General features: G+C 36.3%; 1 protein-coding gene across 1 annotated transcript in view; it reads right to left on the reverse strand.

Annotated features, from left to right (window-relative positions):
• Positions 1-214: 214 nt before the first annotated feature.
• The window catches only part of LOC132805763 (complement C1q-like protein 2), a 51460-nt gene continuing 38053 nt past the window's right edge, over positions 215-13621 (reverse strand). Inside the window, exon 2 of the mRNA XM_060820995.1 lies at positions 215-394. Within this exon, the coding sequence (XP_060676978.1) occupies positions 215-394 (180 nt within the window). The remainder of the gene's footprint in view (positions 395-13621) is intronic.

Raw genomic sequence — 13621 nt, forward strand, 5'->3', positions numbered from 1 at the left:
CTCACATTGTTAATAGCTTGATACACTAAAATGAAGAAAAAGTTATTTTGAAGCAAGAAATAAAATTGCAAAAGAATCTTTGATTTATCTACTGAACAACTGAACAGTTAGGATCTTGGGGGTTTGCTAATTCTCTGTTCCATTTGACCTTCTGATCGACACTAAACACATTCTTCCCTGGTTGGTCTGCAAAATAACACAAGGGTGCCTCTACTCAGTCTGGGTAGATGATGAAACCAGAAAAGGTGCTATACTTGTTGTTATTGCCGCCATGAACTTTCCCTCCATCAAGTTTCACGTAAACTTCATCCCCAACATCCAGGTGTAAGATGACACTGTTGCTGGCGTAGTCATAGTTCTGATCAGCATCTTGAGCAATGGCACTGGCTCGTACCTGAACCAAGATAGAATACAACAGTTATCAGTGAGATCAAACAATCATTCAGGCTATTGTAATAAAAGCAAAATCCTGCAGTGCTGGAGATCATAGAATCCCTACAGTTTGGAAACAGGCCGTTTGGCCCAGCCAGTCCACACCGACCCTCCAAACAGTAACCCACCAGACCCGTTCTCCTGACTAATGCACCTAACCTATACATCCCTAAACACTATGGGTAATTTTGCATGGCCAATCCACCTAACCTGCACATCTTTGGACTGTGGGGTGAAACCAGAGCACCCGGAGGAAACCCACGCAAGACACGGGGAGAATGTGCAAATTCCACACAGACAGTTGCCTGAGGTTGGAATCAAACCCATGTCCCTGGCACAGCGAGGCAGCAGTGCTAACCACTGAGTCAACATGCCGTCCAAAATTAAATCTGCGCCCCATGTGCTGAAATATGCCCAAGTGCTGCCATGCCACCTGAGATCTGGAACCAAAACAGAAAGTGGTAGAGAAACTCAGCAGGTCTTGCAGCATCTGTGGAGAGAGAGAGAGACAGAAAGAGAGTTAATGTTTCAAATTGAATATAACTTCTTCAGAGTTTCAGAAGTTCAATTTTAAACCGAATTATTAGAAGAAAGTTGTACATGCACATCTAATCTGAACTCTCTTTTGGTGGTGTGTGATCAGAGTATCATCAACCCAAACACAGCATAAGCTGCTGTGTGAAATGAAGTTACAGATCAGCAATGTGGACAACATTGGCTCACCAATTGTTTTTGCCCATTCCCAATTGCCCTTGAACTGAACAGCTGGCCAAGCTACTTACAGGGAAGTTCCGAATCAACCACATTGGTCTGGAGTCATATGTAATCCAGACCAGGTAAGGATGCCCTTCCCTAAAGGGCATTTGTGAATCAGATGTTTTCATAGTCATATTAAGTTAGCTTTTAGTTACAGATTTCATTCACTGAATTCAAATTTCACCACCTACCATGGTGGAATATGAGCCAACATCCTTCGAGCATTTACCTAGGCCTCTGGGTTACTTGTCCAGTGATATTACCATTATCACACCACCTGTGAATGTTCCAACCAGGTTCATAATTAAAAGTGGATTGCTCCAAATTTAGCTGTAATAAAATTCCATCTTCCATTAAATCCTTAAATGAGTTATTGCTCATACCAAAACAGCCACAGAGCTTTGAAATTGTTCTAGTGTTTTAGTACAAACCCTCTGGAATTTACAGATGATACAAGAAGGCTTCTTAAAACAGTTTTCACAATCCTATGAGACATCTACAAAATCACAACAGCAATACTGCAAATCCTCAGGCTGCCACAGACGTTTATATGCTGGAACAGAAAATCTGTGTACAATGAACCTGAGAGAATTTAAGTAATAGATGCCAATGTATAATAGCAAATAAATCTTTGAAGGTTAGATGATAATTTTGGTGCGAAATAATATTTTTTGTGCAAAGTAAATTCATAAAAATAAAATCGACTCTTTGTAACATTACCTATTGGGTGGTTTACATGTCAAAGCCCTTGAATGTGATCCAAGTTACATAAGCACAGAAAAAAATAAATTCAAGGTTCAAAAAACATCTGTTCAATATACTAAATACTCTCCCAATATCATCCTTTTTAAAATAATTTCAGCTCTATAGTAAATAGTATTTAAGCTTTATAGCTCGTTTTCTCCTCTGCTCTCCTGAAGGTGTTAATCCATGTTGGCACATTATTCCATGCACCTTGATCATTATTACTATTGTTATTATTCCACTTACAGGACACCACAGTCAACCCTGTTTCTGACATCCACACCAGCACTGACACTTGATGTAATCACCTCAGAAGAGTTAGATGCCCTTTCACCTCAACTTGGTGCAGATCATCTAATACATCACAGATCAGGAACAGAACTACTGGATCTTTCTGATTAGATTCCCTACAGTGTGGAAACAGGCCCTTCAGCCCAACATGGCCACACCAACCCTCTGAAGAGTAACCCACCCAGACCCATTCACCGACATTTATCCCTGACTAATGCACCTATCACTATGGGCAATTTAGTATAGCCAATTCACCTGACCTGCACATCTTTGGATTGTGGGAGGAAGCCCACGCAGACACACAGAGAATGTGCAAACTCCGTGCAGCCACCATGCCACCCCGATTAGTTTGGCTCAGTACAATAACAGGTGTAGTATTCAGGAATTCAGCTTATACCTAAATTCCTTTACACCTTTTCGTACAAGGCTTTTTATACTCGACTTGAACTAAATTGCCATGAATTTAAATATACCTGAATGGACAAGTAAATTACATAAGGGTTTGTCAAGCTGCATAGTATTTGTTTTCTAAACAAATACATAGTGCAAAAGACTAATTTTAAGATATGATTTCTGCAATACAATGCTGCTGCTCCGTGCTTGGCAAGAACATTCAGCACTGTCTGGGGCCTCCCTTTCTAATATGATGTGTCCCTGAGTCTACCCTTGACAGGTCCCAAGACATCAACTGTCAACACCAATTGTTGATTTACCCCTTCTTCACTTTCTCAACACATGATCAATCGTGCAGCTTAAAAGAGGCATTATGCTGTTCTTCAGAGCTATACATAAAGAAAACTATCCCACACATTGCCTTGTTTGCGCTTGTTAAGGTGAAAGATGACTAGAAGATGCAGCAATTTTCTTTACCTGCATCCAAGAATTTATCCAGAGTACCTAAGGACATGTCAGGCAGCATCAGACTACATTGCCTAACTGAATTGTTTCGAACTAGGATATTAAATAATGATAGCATATCAGGATGAAGGTCTTTAGGCACCTTTCTTGCTACACTGCACTAACAGACAAAACAAAAACCTCAAGCTTACAGCTCTCACCATTATATACTTTTCTTTATTCTATTTCAAATGGCCTAAGAGACTCTAAACCTTCCTGTATTGTTTCTTCTGAACTACAAATAAACTGTCTCACGTGCTCCTTATTTTCATTTTATGCTCAATGTGCGGATGTCAGGCCACTTTCTTCTTAGATCCTCAAAACATTTCCCTCATTTCTTCTTCCTTCAATTTTCAGGCTTTTATAACATGAGTCTGGCATTACAAAATCCATACCTCTCATTTTTGTCTTCAAACCTTGATGATGTTCTGTATTAAAGACCTTTCACTTTCATCTCTTCATTTTGCAACATTTAAAAATTGCTGTCATAATTGTTTTACGCAACTCTCATGGGACACATTTCTAATAGGATCTTTATTCACATTCAATTTAATGTAGATTTAAAAATCATAACCAGCATAAAAATGGCATTGAAACTTGAATATGGATTCATGTTATGCTCTAATTTCTTGGTCATTATCATTGCATTGCTACTCAAAGCCCTCTTAATTAATTTTTTGAGTTATATAAAGCTGTAAGCTGGCTCATTGTATTCTATTACTGTGGTGAGACTTCACTGAACAGTATTCAATGTAAAAAGCGACAATGGAATATGCCTCACATGCGAACTCTGCCCCCAAACCGGGGCTCACTGTTTTTGCCAGGGTATACAATATTTACAAAACATATCCACAGATGAAAGATACATAAATAACACTGGCACAACTTCCTCTGCTCTCATACTTTATCTCGATGGAAAATGATGTCTAAGGTAACCTAGACTGGCTAACAATATACGTGGCAGAGGAGATGGCACCAGGACAGATACACAATCTATGGCACGGGTAGGCAGTCAAATCTGTCCCATTAATTTCTGAGGCAAATGATTTCATTCAGAATTATTATTATTTACTGCAGACTGGTTAAACTGAGTTCTTGTCATAGAAGGGTATTGATATTAGATAGCAGCACAAATTATGCTGATAATTAAGAAGATTTGTAACTGACAAACTCTCACTACTGCAGAATGACGGTATGTCTTGTGTTACAGAGAAACGAATCATATTGATTGTCTAAGACAATCTGATCTCTAATTAACATTGCAATCTGTGAACATTTTGATATATTTGCACATTAGGAACACAAACATATGAAAACCTCTGTTGTCATATACCACAAGTTTAACATGGATATTACCATTCAGTACTGAAGCATCATGTGAATATTACACAAAGTGCACAGAATTTGCACACCACCTTGATTTTAATGAACAAACATTTTGTGTGTCCTGCCTATTACAACACTGACAGAGTCTTGTCATTAATATTATTTATCGACAGGATTTACCATAGAATTATTAGAATTTCAACACAGGAAAAGGCCATTTGACCTGTTGTGACCATGTCAGTGCTAATTCCACATTGCAGTTGTTTACTCTAATTTCTCTGTTCTTGCAACCTCTTATGCTTTCTTTAGATATTTATCCAATTGTGAAGGAGTTAATATTATAGCTACTTGCAGTACGGTATGCCATAGTCTAAACTCTTCAGGGAAAAGAAATTGCTGAAAACCTTCCTCTTTATAATTCAGTATTGATTCTATTGATATGGTTAGATAAAGGAGAGTGTGAGGAAGCTTATGTACATCATAAACACCAACATATAGAGCAGCTGAGCCAAATCACTAGTTGCTGTGCTGTAAATTCAATGTCATTCTAATTTTAAGCTTCTTGGTACTTGTATGACCTTTTGTAAAAAAGTCACCATCAAGAGCATGAATCAGTGGGAAAGCTCAGTGGAGTAGACTGTGAATGTGAATATTTTTCTCTCATACATATAGTAAATGTTCCTGCCAAAAGATAGAGTGAAAAGGTATGCACACTCAATGAAAGGTCATAAACCTGAAACATTAACTATGTTTCTCTCTCCACAAATTCTGACAAATCTGCTGAGTATTTCTCATCCACTGTATTTTGTTTTTGTATGCATATTAGATCCTGTTTGGTGTCAAGGCTAGAAGATGTCACTAATATAAAAGAAAACCAAATGCAGTCCCCTCCCTAAATCTCTGTGTTTCCCTCCTCCTTTAAACCTAACTTTTAGACAAAGCTTTTGTGTCCTATATTAACTGAGTGTCAATTTTGTCTGATTATGCTGTTACAAAGTGTTTTCTGATCTCTTACTATGTTAAACGTGTTATATACATGCAAGCTGTTCTTATTGGTTATAGAGAAAAATAAACTCCTGCGATAGGGTTGGGCAACTCTACCTCAACTCCTTCACTATTTCTGTGACATTTCTAGTAACTGTCATTTAAACAGTTCCCCTATATACTAATGAGAAGTAATCCAAGTATGATAAACAATAGCTGAGATTATTAAATGAATGAAATCAGATTTTGCCAAGAAATATTCTCAGTTACATGTTAAAGCTCTTTTCCCACTGTATCAATGTGAACACATCAAAGCAATTCCTCTAATAGAGTAGATTGCTAAAGCAACAAGCAACAAAGCAGGAAGTCTCAGGTACAATTCCAAGTTTATGAGGCTTTTGCTGATCTAACCTAGGATGTGCTTTTATTAGGAAAGATTAGCCAGAGTTCTTTCTTCTGATTTCTATCCTCTTAGCCAGAGCTAATTCCACATTGCAGTTGTTTAATCCAATTTCTCTGTTCTTGAAACCTCTCATAACAAAACTAAATATTCCAGTATGTGAAACCCTACTTACTCTGCAGTGTATTTTCACAGAATGGTTAAAATGGGAATATTTAAAGAAAACTGCTTGGATTCACTTGGACTACTAAACAGGAAAATTCCAATCTGGCTTAAATCAAATAGAACTGTCTCATATTGTCCGAATATTGACTGATGCTGAGGTAGCACTAGTGAAAGATTGCTCAGAAAGCTGGTGGAACAATCAATAGTTGTTTACAATCCCCAGGGCTTGAATAGTCATTTAATGCCAAGAATTAAAGAGTTGACATGTAGAGCAACTATTTGGACATATTGCTTATAATCTCTGGTCTAAAATAGAAACAAAATACTATAATTTTAGTCTGTTCTGTTGGCATAATATTTTAATATCCAGTTTAAAATGAGGCAATCGGCCAGGCCATGGGAATGAACACTGTTAACAATGATCTATTCTATTTCTAAGAATTCAAACATGAATTCATTCAAATCCATGGTCCATAAAACATCAAGTGGGAAAAAAAACAAACAAAAAGTGCTGCAGATCCAGGGCTGCCATAGCATGAAAGATTAATGTTTTGTGTGGAATTCCTCATCATAACCACACAGTCAGGGTGAAGGAATTCCTTTATCGTACTAACAACGAAAACTCAGGGAAAGACAACAAACAAACAGGCAGTGTGTTCAAAGTATCAAAATACCATAACATTTTCTACATTTATAGATAGGTTAAAAAAAAGCTGCATTTCTGTAGTGTCTTTCATAATCTCAGGATATCCCAAAGTGCTTTACGGCTAATGAACTACTTTTGAAATCTACTTATTGTTGTAATGTAGGAGAAGATGTAACAACCACATTGCACCAAGCAAAGTCCCACAAACAGTAATGTCATAATGACCAGAAAACCTGTTTTTGAATTGGTTGTGAGACAAATAGACAAGCTTGCATCACACTACATAGTCATAAAAGGAACAGCTGAGGTTTCTCTGTAAACTCACCCTATCAGGCACAAAGCAATATTTCACCATATCTTCGGAGACCTGAACTGCATTTGCCATACTTTTGTCATGAGGTCAAATTTTATTTATTTAATGCTGGCAACAGCAACAGTATTTTGCTTCAACTTGCAGTTGGTCTAAACAATGTCAAAAACAGATGAGAAATATGTTATCCTTACAAAGGGAGAACCCATCTAATGCACAAAGCAACATCTGCCATCAAAAGAATGAGCAGAATAACACTGTATCTTTTGCAGCAAGTTCATGCTTCTATCTCCAAAACCCTAGAAATCTCTTATGAAGAATAAGTCAAAGACAAATTAGCTTTAAGTTTAGGAAAAAAACAATTGATAATTGATCTCTGTGTCAACTTATCTAGAAGTAGAATTAGTCAATAATTAGTCAGAATTCTCTGTATCAATACCAGCACACCCAATTCTTTTTTTCTCTAGATTCTACATATTAGCCAATCTATGCTGTTCTTGCTTGGTTACTGATTCACTGGCCAACAAAATTGATCATTGTATTAGAAACAAAGACAGAAGTTGCTGGAAAAGCTCAACAGGTCTGGCAGAACTGAGGAAGGGTTACTGGACCTGAAACGTTGACTTTGATTTCTCTTCACAGATGTTGCCAGACCTGCTGAGCTTTTCCAGCAACTTTTGTTTTTGTGTCTGGTTTACAGCATCCACAGTTTTCTCGGTTTTGATCAATGTATTATCTTCCTCTCTATTAAACAGAACCAACAGCAAATTCAACAAGACTTTTAGACTCTTTTTGTTGGATATCATTACCTTAATGCACATGACAAAGTTGGACCCTTCTAAAGATGAGACCACTTTTTTGTATTTGGATACCCTATGGACATACTGATATCATGTACTATCAAATATTCCACATACAGTGCCTGTACTGATTCTCTCAAAGAGCAACCTATCAGTCGCGTCATCATATGTTCATTGGTCAGGATTCTATCAGAACTGGATTCTCTCCTCTTCCTCAATCTAAGTAAGTTTTAAAACAGATCAGACCTATGGCAATAGCTATTGAGGGGAAAGATTCCGAATGCCTTGGACTTGAAATGAAGATTCCCCTTCTAATTCCACACAGTCATGCTAAAGGAAGGTATAATGGGGCTCATTGGTTTCAGATGCGAATAACACAAAGGCCTTTTGTGATGATCATTAACAGAATTAGGTTTCTGACTAAGTTGGGAGGTGCGCCATTACATAATACTCAGAAAGAGACACACATTTATGCGGCTTTCACGTCATTACTGTTTATAACGGATCATAGTCAGACCTCTGGTGAGAAGGCTAATCTATTTAAATAGGCTTCTAAAATATTTTGTGTCACTTATTTTTGCAGAAACTCCTGGGACAATGCAGAATGTAAATGCTGAATTTACTAAGCGGCTTTTCTTTTTTACTTCCAGCTATTGCTTTTAGGTGGTTTTGTTCTCTGCTAAAAAGGTGCAGGAAGCTTCAGGGGCAAGTTTACTCACCCTATTTATTTGTTCTTGGTGCAACTCCTGATATGACAGCATCTATCAAAAACAATTTAGCTCAAAGGCTACTAAGAGAAGGTAACTTAGATGTTAATTTGTGCAATAAAACTGCACTTGGACATATTTCAACACATGGGGCACAGATTAAATTTTGGGTGGCATGGTGGCTCAGTGGTTAGCACTGCTGCCTCACAGTGCCAGGGACCCGGGTTCAATTCCAGCCTTGGGCAACTCGCTGTGTGGAGGTTGTACATTCTCCCCGTGTCTGTGCGAGTTTCCTCCCACAATCCAAGCATGTGCAGGTTAGGTGAATTGGTCATGCTAAACTGCCTGTAGTGTTCAGGGATGTGTGGGTTATGTGCGTTAATCATGGGCAAATGTAGAGTAATAGAGTAGAGGAATGGGTCTGGGTGGATTACTCCTCAGAGGGTTGGTGTGGACTTGTTGGACCAAATGGCCTGTTTCCACACTGTAGGGATTCTATGATTAACTCCAGAGGATCCCTCTTGAAATCCATCCATTTCCGAATTTTGGTGTCATTATTGTGTTCTTTTCATCTTTCAGATTGTGAATCTTATGTTTCTAAGGCTGTACCAAGTGTTTTGCTACGTGTAGTCTCCTTTAACAGCAACTGTTTTCTGCAGTGACTTGTTCCCTTCACTCCCAGAAGTCCTGATCACTTCTAAAGTGGGGAAACATCTAGGGTCTAATTAGCTCAGAGATCTCCAAACACACTGCCAATAGAAAGCAAAAGATACATGGAATGTAACAGGTTTATTGAATAAATACACAAAGCAATTCCTTTGTTTCTGCACATAACTGGATCAGTAAACCTGGTATGTAGCTCCTCTGGATTTGAGTAAAGTTGGCTTGCATTTTAAGGGTTATTAAATTATTTTAAGATACATATGTTGAAATAACTAACCACATCTGAATTCAAAAAAATCTTGTTTATAAATATTTATAAATTGTCAGTTCTTTATTTAAAGCCCAATAAGTCAGATATTTTTTAATTTGGTGTATTCTCTTTGTATTTCCAATTTATTAAATATCTATTATAAGATTTATAATAGATATGTAATTTTATAAATATGCAATTTTTGATTTTAAAAATGAGAATTGCCAAATATAGTTTGAGAGACAAAAATATGACTGTTGTCTAATTGTTGATTAAATACTTGTGTTAAATTACAAAGTAATGGGAAATAAATAAACTTAAGCAAATCAAGGCACACTTTATGACTCTTTTTAAACTAAATGTGTCGTGTAGCTAAAACTACACAAAGAACATTACTTTTCTTGGACAGTATATACTTTTTTATCCAGTGCAAACAGGTTACTAGAGATAAGTTACTGGATTTACTTCTTCACGTATTGAGGGAACATGTTAGGGCAATGATGATCAATAGAACATCGTTTCATACCTAAATAAAACAATTGGTTCAAGGTGAAAATTGCTACAGGGAGGAAGATGAGTTCAGAATGAAAGGGTTTGAGAAAGATTCTGAGTCTTACAAGTTAAAAGTAGTTCGGTCATCCTATGGAGATGTTCCAGAGTTTTTAACCTGGACAATTATGCATGTTCCATCAGCTTTGTATTTTTTTCAAATTTTGTTGCATTATTTTCAGTAGGAACCAAACACTGCATACACATTCTTTCTTCAAGCAATTACCTAAGTCATGAGAATGACTGCCTTCTTCATGCATTTCCACAGAGTAAGACAACATCTGGAGAATGCTGTGTTTTTTCTTTACCACGTCCGATTTTTCTTACTTCTGGATTTGCTTAAAATCTGTTACACCTTTAACTTTTCTGATAAAAGGTCATCAACCTAAAACTTTAACTCTGTTTCACTCTTCACAGATGCTTCCAGATCTGTGGAGTACTTCCAGTATTTTTTGTTTTTGAAGAATTGCTAAGATCACTGTAATTAGGAGCATGACAAATACATTCCAAAAGAACAGGTTAGAATGTATTTATTTATGCAGCAATCAGTATAATTCAGCCACTCCATAATATTTATGTCATGTCTTTCAACTGAGCCAGTAGATAAATATAACTAAACTTATCTTATGTTTAATTTACTTGTTTCTGAAACTGGTTTCATTGAAATGTTAAGTTCCTTCATCTTGGACCTCAATGATCACAATTCACATAATCTGCCACGTAATGACAACAATATGGATAACATTACTTGTTTGCTCTGGTATCAAAATCAGAAAAAAAAGAAGTTGATTATCAGTTGTATTAACTGAGTGCAGTGAACATTAGGAAATTGGTTATGTTACAGCACACACTTAAAAAGGAATCCACCGGTTTTACTGCAGTTTAAATTCCTGATTTCCTTTGGGGGTAGAGGGGCTGCAGCATGGATGTTAGAGCATCTTTCATCCAAACAAAACTGAAGTCGTCTTCTCAGCTGCTCTGAATACATGTATTCTGATGGCAAACAATCAGCTAGGAAAATATAGTGACTTAAGAATTTTGTGTAAATATTTTTCAGAATTCTACTTTTAAGTATGTGGCTGGGTAATTGTGTGAGCTGCAGAAATTCAATGAAGGAAGGTTCAGTATTTCACAGACTTGAGGAGTATGCTGCAAAGATGTCATTGCAGATAAATGGGATTTTGATGCTGCCATTTACATATAAACAGATAAATAGGGCTGAATGTCACCATTAATTTAATTTAATCTAAACTTGTGGTTACACAGTACTATGAAAATACTATTTTTTTTAAGAATTATGTCCTTAGAATCATGATTAAGAACACAACTCAAGGGAAAGATTCCAGATGAACAATCTTTTGTTATCAGGCTGATACAGTTATATTTAGATTACATTGAAAATTTTGGGTGAGAAAAAAGTGTCCGACTTGCAATTCCCTTGGACAAAATTAACTGCTTAACTAATTGGAGGCATTCTGTGTTAATGAAGTTTGTCTTGAGTATAAATCAGATTCAGTATAGGCCATTCGTTTTCATTTTATTTTGAAAGGTTTAAACAGATATTGTGTTCCTTTCAATGGCTCTTAGCCTTTAAAATAGATTATGTGACACTGGTAATGTATGATCACATTAACCCCATGAGTGCTGAAGAGCATTTACATCTTTTCCTAAGCAATCAATACACTGACTTTGCTTACATTCCTACTTGCTGATTTTATAAATTAGAATCTGACAAAAAACACAAGGCATGCCTCACTTTTGAGGTCACTGAATAAAAATCGAGTGCTTGAATGCTAATATTGTACAACATAGTAATTATATTTTCCAGTTAAAATTAACTAGCTAACTCATTCTGCCAATGTGATCCAATAACTTGATTCCTATTTGTCAGAAATTCAACTGTACCTTCAGGAGCAGTACAAAATGCATAATACGCACATAACAATAATAAGAACACAATGTTATTAATTTAAATGTGAATGTATAAATACAAGTTCAATTATTATTTATTGTCCCGGGAGAGCAAATAATGTCAAACAACCTAAATGTTAATAAAATGATGTATATCAATGTCAACACAGATTTGACAAAGAATATTAATTATAACCTTATTCACCACCAGATATTTTTAAGACACTAATCCAATCTAGACTTTCAGATGATTTCATAATCCACTGGGCCTTTATTCTCAATGTTTGCAGATCCTGGAACAGATTATTTCCATTTCATTCATGGAGATTTCTACTGCTGCAGAGGTTACCCATGAAGGGTTAAAATAGAGATGTATTGACACTACAAATCATGTAGAATAACTCTTTTCAAATGACACCCAAATTATTCAATGAACATGCAATTAAATTTCATATATGGCTGTGGACCGGCTATGGTTCAGAATTGAATCCCAATGTAATTTTACATTACAGTAGACTGAACCCTGACTACAGCACTCACTTCCTTGTTTCCCACTTAAACCAACAAGAAATAGAGTTAAGAATTAACATGGGTAGTAATTTTGTACACAATCTCATTTTTAACATATTTCATAAATAACATAGTGATTTAACAATATTTAACAATAGTGATACACATTGTGAGCAGTGAAACACCGAGAGTTGACAGAGCCCTGAGGAATCTGATGTCCTATGCATGAATCACAAAAGGTCTGTATACAGTTACAGCAGATAATTTGGAATGCTATCAGAATGTTCCCTAGATATTGTGAGGGGAATTGAATACAAAAGTAGGAGGTTATGCTTCAGGTATACAGGGCACTGGTGAGACCACATTGAAAGTGTATAGTATTGGTCACCTTACTTAAGGAAGGGTTAAATGTTTTGGAAGCAGTTCAGAGAAGGTTTACCAGACCTGGAATGGACTGATTGTCATATGAGAAAAGGTTGGACAAGCTAGACTTGTATCTATTGGAGTTTAGAACATTAAGAGGCCACTTGATTGAAACATAAAAGATTCTGATGGGTCTGGACATATTGGATGTAGAGGGGATTTTTTTTCTAATTGGAGAATCCAGAACCGAGGGTCATTATTTCAAAATAAGATATTGTCTATTTAAGACAGAGATGAGGTGACATTTTTACTCACAGAGGATCTTTGGAACTCTATTCTTCAAAAGACTTTGAATACTTTTAAGACGGGGTAGATAGAATCTTGATAAACAAGGTCTGACAAGTTATCAGACATAGCGGGAAGATGGAGTAATCACATCAGCCATGAACTTTTTGAATGGGTTCGAGATGCATATTCCTGTTCTTATTTATATGTACATTCATATATATTTTTGTAAATTCTTTCCCCTTAATGACACTGTTAATATGAGCATTTCCAAATATCATTGTGAGTATTAATTGCAAGAGTGTGATATTCACCTCATAAGAAAGAAACTGACTTCATTAATATACCAGTAAAAGTGGACAGATATGTCAACTGGAAATAGATGCAACCTATTCCTTGCATCTGTTGCAGCCAATCAGTCTGGCTCCATTTCAGTACTTGCTAGGTAAATGACATGTTGATATTCAATATTATCATTTACTCAAAAGGTAAAAAAAATGTAAACTTTAATGTTGTCTGTTTATATGAAGGCCAACATCTAAGACAGCAAAAATCAATAATCAGCAAGGATCTCAGCTTCCACTGTAAGTCAGTTAAAGTGACAGTATCATTGATTTATTAGTCAGTTTCAG

The sequence above is a fragment of the Hemiscyllium ocellatum genome, chromosome X (genome assembly GCF_020745735.1).
Source record: "Hemiscyllium ocellatum isolate sHemOce1 chromosome X, sHemOce1.pat.X.cur, whole genome shotgun sequence".
In the NCBI taxonomy this organism is placed as follows: Eukaryota; Metazoa; Chordata; class Chondrichthyes; order Orectolobiformes; family Hemiscylliidae; genus Hemiscyllium; species Hemiscyllium ocellatum.